General features: G+C 40.8%; 2 protein-coding genes across 2 annotated transcripts in view; both read right to left on the bottom strand.

Annotated features, from left to right (window-relative positions):
- Window positions 1-4,176: 4,176 nt before the first annotated feature.
- Window positions 4,177-6,501, bottom strand: LOC137267513 (uncharacterized). The gene is made up of 2 exons (XM_067801984.1): window positions 5,993-6,501; window positions 4,177-5,095 (listed from the first exon to the last, which is right to left on the bottom strand). Exons 1-2 carry the CDS (start codon window positions 6,499-6,501, stop codon window positions 4,177-4,179), a joined length of 1,428 nt encoding a protein of 475 aa, XP_067658085.1.
- Window positions 6,502-10,678: 4,177 nt separating this feature from the next.
- LOC137268863 (perlucin-like protein) overlaps window positions 10,679-24,955 on the bottom strand; it is a 32,683-nt gene continuing 18,406 nt past the window's right edge. Inside the window, exons 3-6 of the mRNA XM_067803439.1 lie at window positions 15,291-15,575; window positions 13,323-13,478; window positions 12,454-12,510; window positions 10,679-10,840 (exon numbers count right to left, since the gene is read on the bottom strand). Of these exons, the coding sequence (XP_067659540.1) occupies window positions 10,743-10,840; window positions 12,454-12,510; window positions 13,323-13,478; window positions 15,291-15,575 (596 nt within the window). The 3' untranslated portion in view covers window positions 10,679-10,742. The remainder of the gene's footprint in view (window positions 10,841-12,453; window positions 12,511-13,322; window positions 13,479-15,290; window positions 15,576-24,955) is intronic.

Here is a 24,955-nt window from a genome sequence, read left to right as displayed (position 1 = left end):
AATAGCTACCGCAACCAAACACTTTAGCCCTTTCATCACTGAGTAAAAACACAAAGCATGTAATCTTACTGACAGTCGTCTATGCGTGCAAGCATTTGAAAAAGTGTGCCAAGGGGAGTTCTCCTCCAGCCCTCGCGTCTCAACAATTTTCTCTACAGTCAGCTATTATCAAGCTACAGTACAGCATTTAGCCGGAGTAGCCAATACTTTGTCTGACTATGCAAGTCGCAACCCCCTGAATCATGTCAAGTTTGCTCATTTATTCGGCAAACTGAAGACTGTGTTGTGAGACTGTTTTCCATACAAGATGTCACTAGAGGAAGCTCCACACTTCCATTCACCAACAGATTGGTGTGCCCAGGAAGAATGTGCAGACCTCAGAAGGACACGAGCTCATCTACTTCAAGAGACGAGACCCCAAAAAACTCACAAACATCAAGGATGTGAAGAGATATCTGAATGCTGTGACTATTGCCAAAGATGGCATGTTAATTGCACCACTATGCCCCATTAAAGAGCGTACTGTGGTCCCAAGATCACTGACCCATGGATTGTTTACAGCCCTGTACATCAAACTTGACCACCCCACCCCATACCAGATGAAGCAGCTGTGCCAAAGATAACTATCTGCTCTTGATTTGGGCAAGTGTATTGAAGAAACATATTTCATCCTGCCACCAATGTCCACGCCATGCACAGTTGAACAGAGCACCTCTGTAGGAGTTGGATATTCTTTCTCTGCTGACGTCATGCGCAGGGATGTTGTTAGAGAACGTGTCACCTCTTATACGATGGCCTCAATCATAACAGATGAAAAGGGTCCAACCCTCAGAAACACACTTATCACTCTACACCTCGAGATTTGCAGTCTTGATGCCGCTTTCCTCCAGGAACTAGAAGGTTAGATACTGCGTCAAAACTCTGTTCGTGGCCCTCTTTCAACAACTACACTAGCCATAGCCATAGCCATAGCCATAGCCATAGCCATAGCCATAGCCATAGCTCGGTTAAATACCCGCATCCAGTCCAGTGGCATGTCTGCAAGTTGATGCAGCGTGACTAGTTTACCAACAAACAATTCCCATTGTCGGACCACCAGCTACTTACCAACCAACACAATTGTACAATCGCTAACCATGGTCCAAGCGAGATTTCCAAAGCATCGGGACGACAACGTTTACCACTTGCAAGACTTCAGGTGGGTGACTATACATTTACATGGCAACAGGAACAAAACCTGTGCTAGAAACCGGTACATCGTGGTAGCCACTGAAGGGGACTGGCGTAACGTCCACAAGTTCGTTGAGTCCCAGCTTCGCAACACATCATATCCTGTGAAAATTTCAGAATGTTACAAAATAACCTTATGCATAGTTCCCACTGACGACCACTGTGACAACATGAGCGATGACGAAGAACGCTATGAGCCAGGAACATCAACTTCCAGTAAAGTTCAAAGAAATACATGCATCGACCCACCGTGTGCATTCGAGATCCCCGAGGAAATTGCTACACCTCCATCTGTGGTCTCTCCAGATGTGGTCTCACCACAGAGCGACGGTCACAGAACACTATCTGATGATCGTGTGACTTATAAATTTAATGAGTCTGCAGTTAATATTCCAAAACAGAAACGACGACCTCCAGTGAGACTCGCGGACTGTCACAGATTTCTAGTTCTACAGCAAGCATGTTTAGTTATAAATGTGCCAATCAAAGAATAATCCCTCTTGAGCCGAAGGACAGTCTGTCTGATGATTGTTCAATCCATTAAGTTGTTTAGATTTCCGGTTCCTATTAAGGACATTTAATTGTCCATTTCAAATTTCTTTACAGTTATACCATTTGGTATCGTCATAACTCGTCTGAAACTGAGGATAGATCACCAGATTGTTGCTTATTGTTCCTGAAATTGGTTGTGTTAGGATTGCTTAAATGCTTTTCGCGCGAATTGTTCCCTCCCAAGTGGTTCTACCTCTTACAGAAAAGAAAAGAAACGAAAACGAAGTCATTCCAGTGTATTAGCACTATATGGCTTTATATCAGTTATGAGGTACAGAGTTGAATCCCTTTATCCGTCAGCAGTCTGCAAGCTTGTTACACATTTTAGATACAACTAACTGAAAATACCTCCTCAAAAGGGCGTCACTCTGGTTCGCGGCAGTGCTCTGGCGACAGAATTACGTAACCTGTCTGTGGTTTTGTTAGCTGATGAGAGAGAAGCAGACGACTTTTTGATCGCTCTGTATTAATTAACCACGCGTTTAAAGAATGGTTTTGGTGTTCCGCTTAACACAAACCACGAGTCTTTCATATGTAATGGTTAAAAGAGTAAAAAATGTGAGTTTGTTCGTTCTTTTTAATAATATTACGGTCCTTAATATAATACACAAGTTCGTTTCAACTCATGGCGACCCAGTGGTAGCATTATGGCAAAATGGCATAATCGGGTACAGACAATGTAAGGGGGACAACTCCTCCCAAACCCAAACCCAACTATCATTGAATGTAACAGGCTGACCAGAAATGATTGTGGCTTGGATGAATACAACTGAATATACGTGGATGCAGCCCTGACCACCCGATCCCGTTAGTCGCCTCTTACGACAATCATAGTCGCCTTCATGGCAACATGGGTTGCTGTACATAATATGGCATTCAGCTTAGTAAAAAGCCGTCTTGCTTGACACATGTAATCTTACCCCAGTTGCATAGATTGACCCTCAGGCTGTTGGTCACTGGGTTGTCTGGTTCGGACACGATTAAATACAGACTGCCCCCGTATAGCTGGAATATTGATGAGTACGATGTAAGACAACAAACATATAAACTGCTACTACTGCTATAACTATTTCAGTAGCCACATCTGCTTTTACTTCTCCCAACAATACCACGTCTACGCAATTCTACTACTAGATACAGTGTTTGTTTGAAGAGCGGTTCGATCCCCTGGATGCAATACATCAATTTGATGCTTGTTATTATCGTGCCTGTCGAATGTCATTAAAGGCATACACCTAGGACAGGTCGGCTTTGACAAAGTAGGTTATTTGTGTGGGTTATTCGTATAAAACCGCTACATGAGATTGGTGAACTGGTACAAGCGCTTCCATTCTTCCTAATTATATAAATATTCTCCGTTTCACAAATATAAATGTATGATTGTCAAGATTTTCTGTCGCGAACAGGAACTGCAATTATTTGCATGAAATACCTGATCCAAGTAACTATATCTCCATTCTACGTCTGTAACCGACGTCATGATGCATGTCAGTTGTCATGTCCTCGAACAGTAAACTACTCCGTAGCACCCCGTTTCCCGGTTTGCAGTTGCTTCATTCAACCAGTATCGCTGGTGGAAACATTGCGTTTTTGTTTTTCCACGGATGTAACGCCTCAGTTCGACCACAGGCAAAATGTAGCACAAATGCGGTTGTGCGGCGTAGAGAAAATGACCAGTCTTCATATATGCGAGCGAGGTGAGCAAAGGTTGGCAACACACTTCCCTCGTTCCGGTTCAAAAAGTATTTTTCGTGTCAAAATAAAATATCGCCACCATCAAAGGTACAGTCCCATTTCCTCACTAGGTTGTGACGAAAGACTGGTCATATTCTCTACGCTGCGCAACCCCACTTGCGCTACATTTTGCCTGTGGTTCGACTGACAATTTTACAGTGACACGGCAACTTTCGCAATGTTTACATTTCCACCATGCATATTGGTTGAAGAATGAATGAATTCACGTGTTTGTTATGAATGGAAATGTAGTTCCATCACAACGTGACGTAACTGAGAGATCATCGGTTATAAAATCAAATCCTTAGAATCTCAGGTCAAGTCGTTACGACTCAGGTTAACCCGATACAACACCGGTGTGACATGCGAGATTAGCATGCACCTACCCGTGCGTTGACCACGAAGGTAATAAAAGGTTTGGTCGGACCTGGGTTGGAGTCAGTATGCTTTCCTGTCAACGGTCATGTGACTGCCTCTTGACCAATCCAGAGGCCGGCAAAATATGGCTATATAACAAAACCTAATATTCATTTATGTAAACACGTGTTATTTTGTTATTAAGATATCATGTGGCTCATACCAGTTTAAACAACCTATTAATAAATTGGAACAACACCACAATCTTTATGTTGTAGATTGCTTTTATGTCATAGTATGACATTACAAAATGCCCAGTTGTCTTAACCTGGAGTACCTCCTCCGAACAGCTGACACAATAATGGAACTATATTCGAGAAGAAGATGATCGTCATCCCAAGGATGTTTCATGTCGGGGGATGGGATGTATCGGTAGTGGTGGAGCAGCGCGACGTCCCCATCAACCACCCTGGGAATCCAGCTCTCCTTGAACTTCTCCACTGAGTGGATCCAGAGCAACTCAATAGCTTCAGGAATTACCAGGACCTTGGACCGATCATAAGCCGGGTGGACTTGTGCATGGGTCAGGTGTAGTAGGGGCACGATGTTGAACGCCTTTGCTGCAGACTTCTGGGGGAAATTCTGTTTTGTTTCCGGAAGGATTGCGGGAAAAAATACGTTCCTGAAAGCCAGAGCACCGAAAAATTTACCCGTGAAACTGTTGTCAAAGAGAAGAGACTCGGCAAGACGGACGATGGATGTAACCTTTCTGGGTATAACAAGTTCATCTACATCAGCAAACATGACAAATCTGGACAAACCAGTTTGACTGAAGAGACAGTCGTGTATGACTGCCAGCTGGCCCCAGTAGTGTATAGATCGGTAGGGTATGGGCAGGTACCAGTTTCTCACCTCCACAATGCCTTCTTGTTGGTATTGGTGCAAGACCTTACTGACTGTGTCGTCCATATCATAGTTGTAGAAAATAAATTTCTCCACACCCAACACACGGCTAATTTCTATATTTGAGATCAAGTTTGAGACTTCGTTAAATGTGCTGTGAAAGGCTGGGTAGCAGCGAGTCAGATTGTATGTTGGGTGTGACGGGTACCGGATGGGTAGCACATTAAGAGCTTCGTGGACACCAGGGGCAACCAGGGATACAGTCTGGGGTAGAACACTATGGTGTGGTAGAGGGCAGGAGACTACACCAGATCTGTAACTGAACACATAGAAAAAGAGGTTTAAATTTTGCCACTTAGACCTGTCTGTGTCACTACTACCACCGTTGCCACCACAGCAGCCACACCTACTGCCACTACATCTGCTACAGACAACAACAATATTAATAGCAACAACAACTGCTTTTGCTGCGGTTGCTGCTGCTGCCGCTGGTACCAGCATCCCGGTAGAAGTAATCATCATCCTACTAAACTATTTAAAGTAATAAGATAACAACACACACACACACACACACACACACACACACACACACACACACACACACACACACACATATATATATATATATATATATATATATATATATCATACTTTGTATAACAGAGAAAATACATACATGAAGTATTGTCATTTGTAATTTATACAAATAATGCTAAAGCTCTTTCAGTTTATCCTTCAATAAGATCCAGTACTACAAAAATTCCCTAACGTAGGAGGGTAGTGAATGACTTGGAACTTGGAATTCCCTTAGGCGTGACATACACTGATTATTATGGGTTCGAATTCCGATTCATCCTGACACTGTTTCTAATTTTTCAGACATCCGTGCTCATTCGTTTCACTAAAGCGGTGACATCTCAGACGGGCATCGTGTCTGACTTCACTCACGCTTCAAACCGACATGCCGTTATGCAGCCTATATACTGTCCCCATTCACTCGTTCCCAGAGGTAGAATTGTTGTTGAAGCATTTGATCGTCAGGCCGGAGACCCGGGTTGGATTCCCCACATTGTACTCGGGTACCTTTGATCGTCGTATTAAGTCACCCTGTACCTGAGTCCTATGTGAGAGGTCCATTTCTGATATTTGCCGGAATATTGCTAAAAGCAGTGTAAAACTATACTCAGTCACCCACTCATTCCTATGTATTACATACGTGTAATTCCAATTCGGTTCAGGAATGAACTTGAAATCCCCACGGACATGGAAAGCACCGGGTGTTGTCGCCCTGAAAACGCAGTGAAACGTCAAGTTCAGCAATCTGCCAGGGGAGATAATCACTGCTTTTACTTCATTTGGCGTTATTCGATGGTCAAAGGTCGCTGAATACACAAACACTTCCGGCATGCCCCCGACTCTCTGGAAGCCACCATATTGACTCCTCATTGTAGAAGGCACGTACCACAGGAACGTGTCGTTGTTACTCTGGTATATATACGTTTTTTGTGTGTTGCTTCCACTTGAACCGTCGACTGAAGCGGCGTCGTACACGTCATAGCGTGATGGAAACAATATGTCCACTTGGCGTTTCCGGCTGGAGATGTAGTATCGTGTGGATAAGTGGGGTGGGACTATGTCAGTCTCCATCAGTATTATGATCATCATCAAGGACATAAGAATGAGCATGTTCAGGAAGAAATAGCAGACTTGGATAGTACGGACCATGGTGCATAATCTTTAGTGCCACTTAGCGATCCGTTAGTCTCGTCTGAAAAGGAAAAAATGGTTTAGTTGTTTAACTCAGCGTTATTCCAACTATATGTAAACAACTGAGTCTCAACCGGAAAATCCAGTGATCAGCATCATGAGCATCGAATGAATGAATAAATGAGTCAGCGAGTGAATTTAGTTTTACTCTGCACGCAGCAATATTCCAGCTATATGGCGGCGGTCTGTAAATAATCGAGTCTGGAGTAGACAACCCAGTAATGAACATCATTATCATCGAATGAGTGAGTAGATTTAGTTTTACGCTGAACTCAGCAATATACCAGCTATATGATTGCGGTCTATATAGTCTGGACTAGACAATCCAGTGATCAACATTATGACATCACTTTGAGTAAACATATCCCCAAATAAATGTTAATATGATTGAACTTTACGTTTCCAAAGGATTTAAGTTAAGCCAGAAAACAATCTCAAAACGATTCAAGAAAGAAACATGTCTGAAAAGGTATCACTTGACGTCAGAAAAATATGTTTGAAGGTTTCGTGAAGGCGGCGCAGTATCTGAAAAGTATCTGTGGCGGTAAATACTTCACAAGACTTTAAATAAATTACATAAATGTGATGCTTAAAGTGGGCAGTTTGAATCGAATGACATTTTCAACTGCTTTAAGGTGTTTAGTTGTTAATGAGAAAATATCTCTCCAATAGTTAAGTAAGGATCATTCATTGGGGTTATTTAAGGCTGCCTATGGGAAATTATGGTCAGGTATTGTACAATGAATATTCATAGCCCAGTTTGCGTTGCGCACATCTATGATTTTGATTCATCATGAAGGTTCCACTATACTAAATCAGAATCACATGCTAGCCAAGCGTCAAACGGACAGAGGCCTATGACAGTTGTGATTGGATGAAATAATGTATGATGTTTATGTGTTTTAAAAACACATCCCTCCAGTAATCAAAACTGACCACAATTTTAGTATTTAGTGCTGTCGTTTTTATCTCTATGGCTCATGCTTATGAGTGCACCGATATTTTCAAGTAGGTGACATTTGGTGCAAATGGAGGGTTGATGTGTTCCGCTTCCTGCACTCGGAAAAATCGACGGGCAAGTGGGACAGAATTTGTTTTCTGTCGCAGTTTAAGGGCCAGACTGTTCCCAAATGTACATGGAATGGCTGTTGATAGCCTGGATATATTTTTGAAAAAATATAGTGTTACTATAGAAGTCTATGGGAAAACATTTGGTGTCATGTAACCTAAACGTAAAAGCATGCATTCCGGTTTAGAGAGCCAGCCCATGTGGTCATATTGTGTGCATCAAAGAAATAAATGCTAGTGTCGGAAGGTTCACGCTTCAGGTAACTTTTGTTTCATAGTTCAAATTGCATATAATCTTTATAATTTATGTTCATATTCACAAGGTAGTCTTTGTAAGGGGTAATATTTTCACTATTTTCCCTGGCAAGTTCATACTTAGGTGGGTCTATTATCATTTAGGGTAACGCTATTGTTTGCATACTGTAATTGCGTATTGTAGGATTTCTTTTCATGAAACCTCCGTCAGTAAAGGTGTTAGAACTCCCAGCCTCCCAGGCGAAGGTTTAGATATTACATCTAACGTTACAGGACGTCATCATATGAAAAGGGACTAGGGTTTGTCACTCAACAGCAACATGAAACAACATGAAATACTGAAAATACTTGAATAATATAATATTCTCTCCGATTTTACACCAAAATGTATCTCATTCACTGGACATGTCTTTGATATTCAAGTTCTCTGGTGAATAAATGTCGTTTATTTTTAAGAAAACTAAACTGATTATAATAGTCTCCCTTTACTTTTAAGCAGTATTTCAGCACAAGTTTTAATACCAAATGAATCCTGCCATTATGCAGCCAACGTTATTTATAGATAGCTACTTTCAAACCGTTTCAAAGGTTTTCAATGTTTTGAATTCATTACAGATTTTTTGAACAGTTATTGAAAAGGAAGACAACCCATTGTCTACAGCCATGACTGATATTTTTTGTTAGAAACAAAAATTCTTTTTATCTACAAGCCGCACACTGTTTGACTGTGGAACCAATTTCCTCAATGCATTAAGCATTGTCATTAAATACCGTTGTTCTGCAATACCTCACATGTTTTCTTAAAAAAAACGAAAAAGACTTTCCCTAAATCCCGTGTCCCATCTCATATACAAAAAGCCCACTGATATGATTTTTCATCGGTGAATGATGTTTGCGAATTATGTCGAATTCAACAAGCTGTCTAGAGAACGTGAAATAATTATGTTTATATGCTATGAATAAGGATATATTGATATGTGAGATAAGGGACTGTTCATAAGTAATGACCAGTGGGGGTGGGGTGTGTATGTGTCATAATTATATTTTTAAGAAGAGCCATGTGCAAGGTGAGTCAACACTCTAAGATTTATGTACTAAGTGAGTGACTCCACGCATGTCATGTACAAATTCAATGACTTACCGCTACTGGTTTGTATAAACATTTAAGAAACCCGAAAAGACCAATTTTACAGGAACACATTTTTTCCAGTACTCAGTTACACAATACCTTCTATGTAGTATAATATAGACGTGTTCCTGCGTAATGAAAATATTGTGTATCTCACCTCATTCAGGAAGCAACCGAACGAAACGACTGAATGAGCTGGAAATATTCCGAATTATGTTTTGTTTACTGATGTCCCATTTTAACTGCCAGCAGTACCGTAATTCCCCCCAGAACATGTCCGGTACCTGGCTTACGTAGAAATCCTAGAAATCTGGTAAGGTAAGCAAGGGAGGCTGTCGGAGATGGCGTTACGACGGAATATCTACATGGATATAATGTGTTAAGCCATGTTGGTGTGTCTCCTGTGTAATCCATATGGTTGGAATGAGGAAGTTTGGTTTTACGCCGCTTTAAGCAATATTCCAGCAATAACAGGGCGGGGGACACCAGAAATAGGCTTCACATATTGTACCTATATGGGGAATCAAACCCGGGTCTTTGGCGTGACGATCGAACGTATATCCACTAAGATCCCCAACCGCCGTTATCGTTGCAGTATTGCTGAAAGTATATCAACACACTCCACCAACGAATGCGGACTGATATTTCCTTGTGTTCAGATAATCCTCAGAGATCGCTGAAGCCTACATGCAGCTTTCGTTAAATATTTTGGAAAATGATCAACACAGTATGACAGTGGACGAATGTGCTGCTCATACCGCCTGTTGCATAAATCAGTAATATTTCAGTCAGGAAACACAGCGAGAAGAAGACATTAGACTAAATGACATTTTGTACAACCATAATTTATGGTTGTTAGGCCCATTTTCACGATGCGTTTTATTAGTATTAAACCACAACAAACAGCTGGCACAAGAGAAATGTTATTATAGAAAGAAAATACGTTCAGCTATGACGAAGAATTTCTATTTCAATTCAATGCTGACACTACCCCGCTTTCGCTGTTCAATACTAATGGAATCTCATTTATATATGCGTATGTTCACCAAACATGTTTGCTGTTTAATATAATACTGCTCGATTATATACTGGACCAAAATAGTTAAGGATATATATAAATTTTAAATTCTTGAATAATAAAGCATTTATTCATTGACGCACTCATAAAATATCAGTAATAAAAGTACCAATGTCCCTAACTTTGTCCAGTATATGAAGTTCTCTCTCTCTCTCTCTCTCTCTCTCTCTCTCTCTCTCTCTCACACACACACACACACAAAACAGCAAGGAAACACACACACACACACACACACACACACACACACACACACCTTTTGTGGTATGCCTTCAATATTGCAAGTAGCAGCTTAAAATCCTGTTCAACCATTGACATTCTTGTTCACCCAGGAACTCAAATCAGAATTACTACGGTACTCAGTCGTTGGGCCTTTCAAGGCAGTCAGACGTGCGCGGTTAAGGCTCTGCACTATTTACTTGTTTATTTTCATGTCAGATCAGTTTTTGCCTTCTTTCGAGTCCCTGCAATCGACGTGCATGTGGCTACTTCACTCTCCTAGTTGCATTTACAGTAAAGCGTTGCCTGAGTTTTGTTGAATTAACCCTTTTCGTCATAAGAATGCTCCTACTAATACACACAGCAAACGTATCCCCAGAAGAAAAGAATATGACGATTTGTTTTATTTTTCAATGACGCACAAGTCTGAATGTGTAAGAGGGAAATGTGTGGTCAACCGACTACGGCTTGGGCGCCTGTTTCGTTGACGGACGGTGAAACATTTATTGCAAAGCTCGTTGTAGGTCCGGCGCTGACGGGTGTTACTTTATCTGGGAAGAGAAACCAGAATTAAACGTTGTCTAGATGAAGAACTATCGGAACTAAAGAAAATATTTATTTGTTGGTTGTTTAACGGACCACTAACCGTAATGCTGGAAAATGCTGATGAAGTATTTGGAAAACGTAGGGTATAAGGTAGTTAATACGGGCGAATACCATAATGACCAGATTCAACCTGACACATCCGCCCATTCAGCTGTGGTGAACTAAGCGGCGTGAAAAGGGAACCGTACATGTGGTACAGACTCGTTTATTTACTGACGGCCGCCATATAACTGGAATATTGCTGAGTGTGGCGTTAAACAACAAACAGTCCAACAAACTAAACACAGCTGTTATACGTATAGGACGTGTCAGCTATGTGACAGGTTTAGGCAAAGTTTAGGCAAAGTTTAAGCATTCTCGTGTGTTTTGTTTTTTCTTATTTGCTTCTGCATGTGAACAGGAATTTCTGTTCAGGTTGGCAAACAAAAAACACGGAAATATACCTGTGCAGTTGAACGTAGTGCTCAGATATGATATTGATCTGATATGGTTTAAGACATGTCAAATAGCAACTTCCGCTTAACTGATAACCTACCTCAACCTGAAATACAAGAGCACCGTGAAACCACCTCGTCTGTCTGAAAGCTCTGCATATAGATTCAGATTGATACATGATATTTAGCGGACTGCATGACAAGAGAAATGACTATGGCGTTTCGTTGAACAATTTGTCCAGCGGATCCAGCCATTTCGAAATATTTCAGGTACTTTTTGCACGGCTTGCAATTTCTTCGAAGATTTCAGAAAGCATACAAATAGCTCATTAAGGCTTCAATTATTTAGCAATGGTAGATGTTTGGAAGACGTGATCTTCTACTTCATCAGATCGGTGACCGAAATAATGTTTTTCCATGTTTGTTCAGTTACACATTTGGCTTAAGTGTCTGTGATGGGTGCCTGCCACCTGGTATTGTAACAATTTGATTGATATTGGATTTATAAGGTCACGTTAATGCTCTAATCAGTATCCTTTGGCAAACTTAAAATTCAATTCATAACACTTTAATTATGCAACACTTACGCCCCTTTCTAGTTGCAGTATCTGTAGATTAACCAATAAATGACCTGGTGGCCCGTGTGATGCACAGTATAATGTCTTGGGGAATTACGTGCCCTCTCAAGAGGACAATGATTTTACAGTCTCCCCGTGGAGAATGATCACATATGAGCAGTCCATTCACTGGTAGTGAGTTAAAATTCAAAGTCACGTTGGCAATATTTCAGCCATATGGTGTACTATTAGTACTCATCAAGAACACCATTTCAGACTAGATAAAACCTGTCAAGAAAGAGCTGGAACAGTTAAAATATTAAAACTAATAACTGCATAATACATAAGTGGGCTATAGATCGCCAGCAGCTAAAGGTAAGCCAAGACACCGGGAACCTTGCAGCCAGCGGCAGGTTTGGGAAGCATGTTTACGGATTGAGTGCTACCAATATGCACACTTCAGCTCAGCACATGGAGTGCTAGGTCTTTGTGTCTTAAGGTTACAATCGGGGACATTCATATCATAAAGGCACATTGTGCTGCCAAATACGAAACATAGGTTCTTACCAGTTGTTGCCGCACCTAGGATCAGTCCAGGGTCATCGGTAGGTTTGGGAAGCATGTCTGTGAAAGACAGAAACAAATTGCAGCATTCGGGTTTGCTTAAATTTCAGTTAACAAATGCATTTAGCTCACACACATATTTTTGCTTTGTTATCGCAAGAGAAACAGGTTACGAGTTGAAATTTCGATCCTGTCCTAAACAATGTTCACATGTGGATTTAGGAATGATGGAGCCAGTAGAATGATGAAGATGTAATATGGGTTGTGGAGTGGGATGTGGCTGTATGAGGTGGGATGCTGGTTGTATAAGGTAGGATGCTGGCTGTATGACGTTGGCTGTTGGTTGTATGAGGTGGGTTATTGGTTGTATGTGGATTGTTGGATGTATTGTGTGGGATGTTGCATGTATGAGGTGAGGTGTTGGTTGCATAAGGTGGGATGGTGGTTGTATGAGGTCGGTTGATGGTTTTATGAGGTGGGGTTGATGGTTGTATGAGGTGGGATATCGGTTGAATGAGGTGGTATGTTGGTTGAGTGAGCTGGAATATACGTTGATTAAGGTGTGATGTTGGGTGTATGAGGTGGCGTGTTGGTTGTATGAAGTGGGAAGTTGGTTGAGTGGGGTGGGAAGTAGGTTGTATGATGTGGGACGTTGGTTGTATGTGATGGGATGCTGGTTGTAGGAAGTGGGAGTAGGGTTGAGTGAGGTGGAATACTGGCGGGATGTTGCTTGTCGGCGGTCAGGCGAGAGAGCATGTTATCTGATGTTTGTTGTCAGATGACAGGATATGTCATGGGAAGAGGGTTGTAGGTTTTAAAAGCTGGCTTCTCGATTTCATGTATTTGTTTAATATTCAGCAGAATGACCTAACCGTATTGGCAGATAGATCCAAAATCATCGGATATCAGCTCGCAGGGAAAGTCAGCCCAGTGTCCTGAATTAGACACCTTTAGAGCTACACAGTCCTCAAAGTTGTGCAAAAAACTCGGCTCTCCAGGTGCCCAGTACGTGAATGTAGCCAGCTCACCTAGAAATACATGAAGAGCGCTAGTTTACCAGGAAATATGTGAACAATGCCCGTTTACCAGTAAACTACTACCGACGAAATATAAGGGAAATGATGAAATGACAGTGAATGCTCTGAATGTCCACTAATTCGAATTTGGGCGTTAAGTTCAATATCGGGTGTGTCCACCATGTCGCGCAACACATTTACAACACCTTGATGGCAAACTGTGGATTACTTTCCGGCTGGTTGCTCCATTCCTCCCGAAGAGCGCTTCAAAGCTCGGCCAGATTGACGGGCGCGGCGACCATGGCGTGCACCCTTCGACCGAGAATCTCCCATAGATGTTCAACTGGGGACTTAGAGGGCCAGTCCAATAACTGTATTCCCTCTCGGTTGTGACAGTTTGGGCCCAGTGCGGTCTGACATATCATCTTGGAATTCAAAATTCCTTCGGATGATTCTAGCCAGTGGAGCCTCGACAGGACGTACAATTTCGTCCACGTATTGCTGACCAGTCAAGGATCCATTAACTATGACTAGATCTGATCGCCTGTCATGTGTAACACCACCCCACAACATAACACTACCACCCACATATCGATTATGATCAATAATAGCCGCTCTGGCATACCGCTCACCGCTACGGCGCCAACATTTTCTGCCATCTGTGAATTTGAGATTGTGAACTTTGACTCATCTGAGAACGTGGTAGAACGCCAATAGCTCAAAGCCCGTCTCTGATGCTGCCTAGCCTGTACCAATGTTTGGTGCATGTAGTGAGCTACAAGGATAACACCCTTGAAAGGCCGCCTTGCTTTCAGACGGGCTTGATAGAGCCTCTTCTAAGGGCTGAGTGTGAAATTCGTCGCCCAGTGAGTGTACGGAATTCGCGATTGATGGCAGATGCTGATTTGAACCTATTGCGCAGGGCCATTAATGTAAAGAGTCGATCCTGTCGTGGTGTCGTTGATTTTAGTCAACTACGCCCAGATCTCACTGCAACCCCACCAGTCTGACGGTACTTGTCCCACAGGTGTGAAATTATTTTTTGCTTTACCCAACATTCTGGCAGCTTGACACAATGATGGCCAGCCCCAGCCCCCTTCCATTAAGATACTGCATCGGAGGCATTTCTCAGCATCTGTTCATCTCTATTGCATTAGTAATTGTGAGTTCTCCAATACGTTTACAGATGTTAACATCTGTGTGTACGTGCATCACGTGCTGGTAATGTATCATGTGGAATTTCATTGTCACTGGATGTTGTCATTGGACGGGTAACGGTAACGCACCCTTTCACCTCAACGTTTGCTGCATTCAATTTCTTAGTTCCCTTATTTTTGGTCGATAGTATATATGTGGACAATGCTAGTTTATCTGGAAAAGGACTAAAGTCTTTGAAGGGCATTTAGAAGTGAAATACATAAGAATGAAGATTTTTATGGATATCAACTTCTATATATGAGAACACAACGTTTTGGATGGATAGGCCTCAACGGTATACAGGTGTTGGTGAAGGATTAAGCATTAATTCCGAAACGTTGTGTTCTCATATAAAGAAGTTAATATCCATAAAAATCTTCATTCTTATGGAAAAGGAATGTCCGTGAAGTTGAATAACTTCAACCGATTCGTTACCTGGAGCTCGTTCCTCAAAGCGATCGTAACGCTAAAGTGATCGTTAATCACCAAGGTATCTTTAGTGTAGTGTTAAAGAGTGGGAGTCAAGGGTCAAAGAGTGCTTCGTGAAAGACGCCCCTGGCCTAGATGCACATGACCACACGCCACCATTACGTCTGAAGTGTAACCAAACACCATAACTGATCTCACCATTCGCCCATCTGTATATTCCCTCCTGCTGTATATCGTTGAGGCCTATCCATATCCCCTTCTCGTGGAAGCCCAGTTGAGTGAGCGTGCTCACGATGAACAATTCTTTGTCCATGTTATCAATCTTCACAAGATGACCGCCGTCGGCCACACAGTAGTCTCTGGCACCTTTCCAGTAACGGTGTTCGAAGATCACAAATTCGTAACAGTATTCGCCATGGCTGTAGAGGTACCGATTGCGTTTCAGATTGGTAGGGCAGCGGCTTAAGTCCTTCCCGTTCTGACCTTGAAGGTAATAAATGTGTTATCAACTATCTGATAATTAGTCATCAATATTCAGGTTGCCACCATTTGTCGAGAAGTCTTTTTCAGTAGCTGAAATAGTTTATGGCTAGTTTCAACCCCGGATTAGCATCGACTATGTGTCTATGTTGTTGTTTTTCACAACACCATACGTCCTCACCCGCCCGTACTGGTCGTAAGAGGCGACTAACGGATTGGGTGGTCAGTTTCGCTGACTTGGCTGACACATGCTATCGCATCCCATTTGCGTAGATAGATGATCATGCCATCAGTCACTGGATTGTCTGGTCAAATATCAGTTACTTTCAAACCGCAGTCATATAGATGGGTGCAGCGTTAAACAACAAAGTTAACGAACGAAAATCAGCACCATATATCACCCCCTGGAACCACTGTCCTGCAGATGTGCAGTGATAGGGCGACTGTCCGCCTGCGTTTGCAATGATCGCGTGCTCGTTTTAGTGATGACTGTAAGATTGGTGCTAAAAATCACAATTTGTCAAACACGAAAAATACGATTTAAATATTAACATTTCATGAATGCACACGTTCTGACTGTGATATGTAGAAAGTTTCAAGCTGCTAGGTTAAACATGAAGAAAGCAATCGTCGATTATCGGCAGAACATATTCATTTACAAGTTTATTTCCTAATGGTTTGATTTTACAACATTTCTGTGAGCCGATAATGTTAATGATACATTTGCCCACACATCTGTAACGTCTTTGCCCAATGGTTGCTAATATTCATTTAATCTATCTTAATGTGGCCGTGAAGTGATCGATTGTGCATGCTTTCAGTAATCGTATTTCTTCTTGCAGTGATCGGTATCGTACAGTCTTTTCAAACATGCGCATGAACCATGTACAGGTGAAGATAACTGAAATACATCTTTTGGATCTAATCTTTATTAGCATAGAATCAGAAATTGAAGTCTCAGCTATTGTTCCGTTTAAGTCAACTAACTCCATAGCAAAGCACTTCAAGCGTAGCTTTTGATTCGGATTCTCGGCCTTCAGGAAATACAGTACCAAACCATGCAAGCACACGTCAGATGTCATCAAACATCATCTGAATTCAAATGTGATTAATGTAACAGGACGTATAAAGATCAAATAAGACCACACATGCAAAAGCATAAAGGGAAAACGTTTCTTTGTGACGTGTGTGCGAAAGTATGTTTGTCGCGCGATTCCCTACTAACCCAAAGGAGTACTTTGGCATGTTGTTATTCCACCCCATACATCACGGAATCACCACCAAAGCGATTCCTCTCCAAGACACAAGTTACAAAACAGCATAGTACATGTATTCACAAGGTAATACAATAGATACGTTTACTAGACAGACACCCCATGATTCGTGACTGCCATCCGTACTATATACTTATTCCAGGTATCGCAGATAAGCGCGTTTACAGATAAACTTGAGATTATGTCATTTAGATGGACCAAGGCATCGATGGCCAGTTGTGAGTATGCCAGGAACGCATACGTGGCACGCACATGCTATGACCAGCGTGAACAACAAGCAGCCGTATAAAGACAGATACATGCATTGAACCTTGTTTCTGTTAGCTTTAGAGATACCGGTCACGGATTAAGTCCGATACTCGTTATCACTGTGACCCTTGACAAATTCAACATTGAGCAACGTGTCCAATTGGCCTGTAGATTTCCAGTTTTCAATAACACATGCCGTTATAAAATATTGGTAACACTTTGCTCAATTTTCCCGTGTTAATAGTATCCCCCTGTTCTTTTATAATTTCGCCCCGAAATTTATGTAAACAAAACAATATCATATATAATTTCATCACAAGTGCCACGTTAACTGGCGAGTACTTGTGTAAGATTTATGTTAGTCCGAGAAAGGTGAAAACAAAACACTAGAAATTTTGAGTTACTCGGTATGTACACCAAACAGAACAGCATACAGGGTTTGGGTGAAATTGGCATGCACAATGTCTAGCACTTGAAAACTATGCATGATCCAAATGGTGTGGACACGCCTCTAATCCTTGTTAATTATTTGATTTGGAGATGGCAACTGACGCTGTTCCGACTCTTACCTTTTACGGTGTAGGAGCGTCAGCAACATTTGTATTGTCCATCATGGGGTTCTGATTAACCGATTCACTTGATCAGGTCGCATGTTTACCCTGTGACATGCGTTGACGCTCTAAAGCTTTTCAACTGGGCACTACTGGTCACTTACTTTGGGTATCAGTGTCTAACGAGTCGCGTTCGAGAGGCTATACAATTGTGCTTTTGTATCAGCATTCTCCCGACAACAGGATCTTAGAAGTTGGGAGTCTCATATTGTGAGCCAAGACACAGCAAGGCTTGTAGATCTTGCAATCTGCTCTAAATGAAGTAAGTACATGAAGAGAAGGAAACGAACCAACTTCAAAATCCCAAACTAACACATAATGAAAAAGCTCATTCAAGTGAATCTGACTCAGCGATATTTCAGCGAATCTGACTCGGCGATATTTCAGCGAATCACATATTGTGAGTTAAGGACCCGAATATACTTATTTCTGCCAACACATGTATACGTTTACGATAGCTAATGATAAAGAACGATTATATCATTTTCACAATGAGTACTTATAAATTTGATGCTCACGTGTTAAAAAAGGACGATATGAAAATGTAAGCAAGAAATCACAGGGTATTGAATAAATTCTTGAAAGCTATTATCTATAGCGATGGTATAGACATACAACGTACTAGAAAAATCCTTGAAATTGGGAGTCTGGTTTGTATGGGAACGTTGCTCCGCAGTAAATGCGTACATGCGTAGGGCGTAGAATGTAACCATATCGTACCGTAGAGTAAGAAGCTAGCCGACAACAACAACTTAATCTGATAAAAATGTATGTCTGATACCATCACATAGATTGCAATACGCACTCAGTATATGAAACCATGTCAAACGTGAACTACTAATATACCTCACTTACACAAGAACGTCCTTGAAAAGTTCACGTACACAGTTCACGATGAGAGTCACAACCAAACTTCACAGATATTGTCTCAAACATCGAAAGAAACTTGCAGATTTTTCTTGAGGTATGTCGAAGTTGACTTGATCTTGAAAGATGCTTAACTCACTTGATTGTTTGGTCCAGATGGAGTTGATGTCCCGATTGTTGGGTGACATCTTGATGATGTTCGGGCTGTCACGGCTTCTGCCGCTAAACTTCTGCTTCTGTGATTCATGATGCCGTCACTCATGTCAACTACCGATGCTTTACTGCGAAGCGGACCGTGTAGAAAATAATACCCCACATATAGTGACTGGAGGAGTACCTGTAGTGTTCGTACCCGGGTATTGGTTTGTGTGATCCTCTAGTTGCTCGTCTGTTCCACCCGGGGTAGTGGAGTCAAGGGGTCGTCTGTGGATGGGTCGTCTGGGCCCTGCGTCCGGTGTTGCCATGTGTGTGGGTTGGTGAGCCGCCATGGCCACTTTTGGTCCTCCGAAGCCCATCAAGAATGAGCTGAAGTTTCAGCTCGCTCAGGACCCGTGAAGGTCCCGGGGTAGAGTAGGCCTTCAGCAACCCATGCTTGCCATAAAAGGCTACTCAGCTTGTCGTAAGAGGCGACTAACGGGATCGGGTGGTCAGGCTCGCTGACTTGGTTGACACGTCATCGGTTCCCAATTGCGCAGATCGATGCTCATGTTGTTGATCACTGGATTGTCAGGTCCAGACTCGATTATTTACAGACCGCCGCCATATAGCTATAATATTACTGAGTGCGGCGTAAAACTAAACTCACTCACTCACTCACTCAGCTCGCTCAGCAGAGGTACCAGTGGCACAACCAACCCACACAACACACGAGACTGAATGCGTTTACTAGACAGCCACCCCTGATTTGTGACTGCAATCCGTACTATATACTTATTTCATGTTTCGCAGATAATCGGTGAAGAAATGGAATTTTTTAGGAATTACTACCGCTACACTCAATACATAAAATACTCGTGCTTGTAGAAATTCCTAAAAAATCCATTTCTTCACCGATTTCGTTCAAATTTAAAATATATGTAGATTTTAGCATCTACAAACATTATACGATTGCAACATTTATGTTTTCGAAAATTATTGCCCAAACAGATCTTCGAACCCTTCCCTTAAAGGTCATGTGCAACGTAAAACACAACTTTGCAGATTCTGGTACCTTTCGGTATGCACTTACCGAAACAAATCATAAAAAAATGCCAATTCAACCTATAAAGTTGAAAAAAAAACGCGATGAAAAAACGGCTGGCGAAATCGGAGTTCAAACGTTTTACTAAATTCCCCCCACCGCTGGGAGGAAAACTGGTTTCAAAATCTGTGCTACGCTGCGTCCATAACGCATGCGCAGTGAATAAGTTCGCAGAGCATGAAACAGTATGCATGTTCAGCGTCTGAGGTCGCGAGCAGTAGTCTGATCTTGTGTACACAAACAAGTAAATAATCTGCTCGTTACGTAAAACAACTTGTTGATTGTGGTAAGCAGTCTCTGTCACAGAGAAAGCTCAGTGTCTGGTTTATTAACACCTATATGTCTGTCTGCCTGTCTGCCTGTCTGCTAAAGACAACATGCAATACACAGCTTCAATCACTGACCACATGCAATTTGAACTTAACACCTATCAGACTATACGACATAAAGAAAAGAAGTTGATTTATGACTCGTGCACCCGACTCCCGTGTCTGCAACATTATGTAATTAGGCACGTGTGATACACATGACATGTTTTTATGTCTGTGGGTTGCAAATAAACTACATTCATTTTCTTCGGATGACTGGATCTGACGGAAACTGGTGCAAACTCTTGTCAGTTTCAAGTCCTGCTTTGTACTTGGACGAATGACCGATTCCAGTTACGCAGTAGTTTACCATCTCTACTGAGATGACTCTTTATTGGATCGAGCGCAGATTCAGAGAACATGTATTTTCCAAAACCAACATCTCTATATACATTCTTCATGGATAACGACTTCGTTTAGTGTTTGACAACAGTATATGAATCCATACTGAAACGACGAATCAAGTACACAAAAAGAAGTTGTTATCCATAAAGAATCTTACGTTCTTGTGACTGGCTATACTTCTAAAATGCCCATCAAACGGATCATCTTTCTGTACAATGAACCCTCAGCATATCAGCAAATGAAACAGCCAATCGAAAGCCGTCGTTACACTTGAGTGCATATTCACCCGCTATGACTGGGTTCGGTCTCCCGAGGGCTTCGTTTCGGGGCAAGTAAGCCCAAGTACAAAATATTGCACTTTTGAATCGCGATTGTATGCTTATAATTTTGTTTATTTGTTTTTTTAAAAGCAGCAATGTATATTATATGTCATGGATAAGTGATAAATGTGTTTTAATTATGTTTGATTTTTTGGTTGCATGTAACCTTTAACACACTTATAGATTAGGATTTAAGTATTTCTGGCGAAATAGCCCTAATCTTAAGGATTGATCATAATTTGTCCGTGTCGATTAAGTCAAAAGCCTCCTTAACATCAACGAAAATGGCATAATACTTTCACGTTTTTTTACTGAGGTAAAGTTGGAAAAGAGTTTGTAGAGTGAAAATATTATCTACTGTGCTGTCCTAAAACCAGCTTGGGATTCAACAACCTTATCATATGAGTCTGCCCCAAATGTTAGTCTATTGATAAGTACTGATGTGTATAATTTGCTAAGTGAACTGAGTAGAGATATACCTCTGTAATTATTAGGATCATTACGGTCCCCTTTTTTAAGTATTGGTACAATAATATCTGTACTCCAACACTCTGGGACAACAGATGAGTAAAAAATTGTCTCCTAAGTAGGACTTACTATCACCTACGTAGGACTTGTTATCTCCTACGTAGGAGATAATAACTCCTACGTATGACTTAGTATCTCCTACGTAGGACTTACTATCACCTACGTAGGACTTATTAGAACCTACGTAGGACTTACTATCTCCTACCTATGACTTAGTATCTAGTACGTGGGAGATAATAACTCCTACGTATGACTTAGTATCTCCTACGTATGACTTACTATCTCCTACGTAGGACTTAGTATCTCCTGTTGGAGATGCTCGATATGTTTTCATATATATTAATCTGAAATGGTCAACTTAGTTCCCCCAGACATTTCCTTTTTGACTGTTTCAGTCACTGTTTTAGAGTTTACAACCATGTGTTTCATTCACGTTTAGACTCTACAGATATGTGTCATATTTACCATTGGAATCTGCTATCATGTGTTTCATTTACTCTACTGTTTCTGGGGCGGTGGGGTAGCCTAGTGGTTAAAGCGTTCGCTCGTCACGCAGAAGACCCGGGTTCGATTCCCCACATGGGTAGAATGTGTGAGGCCCTTTTTCTGGTGTCTTCCGCCGTGATATCGTTGGAATATTGCTAAAAGCGGCGATAAACCAAAGTCACTCACTCACTCACTCTACTGTTTCCTTCACCATTAAACTCTTATGTTCAACTATACTACCTATCAAAACTTTAGGCTCACTAGTGTAAATGTAGACCCATACATCAATCAACTGTTCTAAACTAGAATATTCCATACTGTTTAAAGGAACTGTTCACACATGAACTGGTGTATAACAAGACAAATGCGTAACGTTGACAAGATTGTTGTCATGCGTTCAACAAATGATTCAACTCGGTGAAAGTGGCAAATCCTTATCAAAACTTTACACCAAAACGCAGCAGTTCATGTGCACGATATTTGCACATGCTTTTCAGCAATTTGATGAATCATCCTCGTGCAATTAATCTGCATAAGGTTTGCAGTTGTTTCCCCCAAGTTGGTGGAGAAATTAATCTTCGTTGTAACCATGTATACATATATAACATATAGTGGGTGTTTTAAGTGAGTCCAGACTTTTGATGGGTAGCTTACTTGTTGCATATTACTTTCATATGTTGGACCGACTGTTGCACTTTACTGCCTCGCGTTCAGGCTGCCCTATTTTTACGCGTTGCAGTTACATTTTTCTATTATGCGCTGGATATTTCAGGGGTCGTTGCGCATTAGTCACAATGGCAATCAGAATTTAAGCTCGCTCGCCCATGGGCCTGCCCATAGGCGAACAGTGGCCAATGGGCAGGCCCATGGGCGAGAGTGTTTAATTTCGTCCAGAATAAATGTTTTGGAGGTTGTAAATGAATGAAAAAAATGTTAATAAGTATCATGACACAAATTTCAGCTTGTTGTGGCTTGACTCTGCTAACTGACAGCGATTTTAAAAAATCTCGCCCATGGGTGAAAAACATATTGGCCCATGAACGAGAATAATTACTTTCATTGAAAATATATTTTTTTCCCATGCTTTGCAGTTTTTAAATAAATGAACGTGTATTTTTTAGTGTCGTGACACGAAATTAAATTCATTTTGAATTAATTCGGCTAATTTAGAGTGATGTTTTAAAAAGTGTCGCCCATGGGCGAAACACATTTGGCCCATGGGTGAGAATATTTACTTTTACTCAAAATACATCTTTTCCAGTGTTTTGGAGGATGTAAATGAATGAAATTACATTTATGACATGACAGAAATTTCAACTTATTTTGACGTAATTCCTTTGAATGAGAACAATTTTAAAAACTCTCGCCCATGGGAGAAAGACATTTTGGCCCATGGGCGAGAATATTTGCCTTCACTCAAAATACATCTTTTTTTCTGTGTTTTGGAGGTTGTAAATGAATGAGGATATATTTATAAGTATCATGGCACAAAATCCAACTCATTTTGACTTAATTCTGCTAATTGAGACCGACTTTCAAAACCATCTCGCCCATGGGCTAAAACTATTTGGCCCATGAGCGAGAATATTTCCTTTTCACTCCAAATACATCTTTTCTAATGTTTTGGTGGATGTAAATGAATGAAAGTGCCATTATGAGTATCATGACACAAAATTCAACTGATTTTGACTTAATTTTGCGAATTCACTGCGGTTTTTAAAATATATGCCAGAATAATTACTTTTACTCAAAATACATCTTTTCCTGTGTTTTGGAGGTTGTAAATGAATGAGGATATATTTATAAGTATCATGGCACAAAATTCAACTCATTTTGACTTAATTCCGCTAATTTGTAACAAGTACAAGAATCTGGACTTCCACTTAAATTTTCATAGTCTTTTTATTGCCTGGGAGGTTGTAAATTTATGAATGAAAGTGTGTTTATAAGTATCATGACAAAAGAATGAAGTCATTCCGGCCTTAATTCGACTAATCTCGCTCGTGGACGAAAATATTTTCGTTTACTTGTTTTCTTTACTTTGCAAACATATGGTTTAAAAATAGATGAAATTCTAATGACAATTCAGTTTAATTTCGTGAGTTGACTGCACAGCTGCCTGTTGACGTAGTATACCCACATCACCTACTTTTCCTGCGTAACCTTCATCTACCATCCTTAATATATTGAGCAGAGAGCACAGAAGGCCGTATAGCTGTAGTAACCACTGAACCGTGGCGTCTCTCTGCTCCCAAGTTCCCAAGTGGGGTGTCCTCTTCTACCTCTTCCATTAATCTTTAAAACATCTAACAAGCTCAACGCATACATCTTTTTACTAAAATGTGATGTTATACATATCATAAGAATGTTTTATGTATTATTCAGTTGACAAATTATCATTTTATGATACATATATGTACAATATTTTGCTTTGATTTCGTAACTACCCACATTATGACATTGAGACCATTCTGATTTATCGAGTAAAATACGATTGTATAGTTTTGAGTTTGAATCTTGGCATGTTTTACCAGTTTGCCACTTTTGCATTCTACCTTTTTAAAGGGGGCGTGCATATTTTGGTGGTTTTTAGTATTTCATCTATTCGTTTAGATTTATTTGTTTTTGTTTTGGTTTGGTTTTTACTGCTAGTGGCCCTGCTAGTCTGCTTTGATAACTGTAAATTTATTCTGACGTTTGACGAGCGGAACATGAAGTGTTGTTATCATGTATGTTATGTAATATGGAGTGGCATTGATATGCAAGTTTAGGCTTGCCAATCCAGTCACGATTACTTGAGGAGATTAGTTTAAACTATAGATTAAAGTATCCATACTATTAATGTGTAATCTTTATATGGGGCTATGAGGAATACGTAATATAATCAAGACTGATTTTGCGTTTACTTATTTTTTAAAATAAATTTTCACTATTTTTGCTCGAAAAGATTTACTTTGGCTTTCGTAATTGTGGTCTCTAAGTATTTTAGAAATCATGTTGTTAAGACAGCTGGAACTGTTGATCTGCAGTCTTTCAAAATTCATTTTCACGAGATACATGTACATTCTCCCTTTTTACCATTTCTCAAAATGAAC

This window comes from Haliotis asinina, chromosome 16, assembly GCF_037392515.1.
Source record: "Haliotis asinina isolate JCU_RB_2024 chromosome 16, JCU_Hal_asi_v2, whole genome shotgun sequence".
In the NCBI taxonomy this organism is placed as follows: domain Eukaryota; kingdom Metazoa; phylum Mollusca; class Gastropoda; order Lepetellida; family Haliotidae; genus Haliotis; species Haliotis asinina.
Note: the sequence above shows the minus strand (reverse complement) of the source record. Positions and strands in the feature narration are given on the sequence as shown.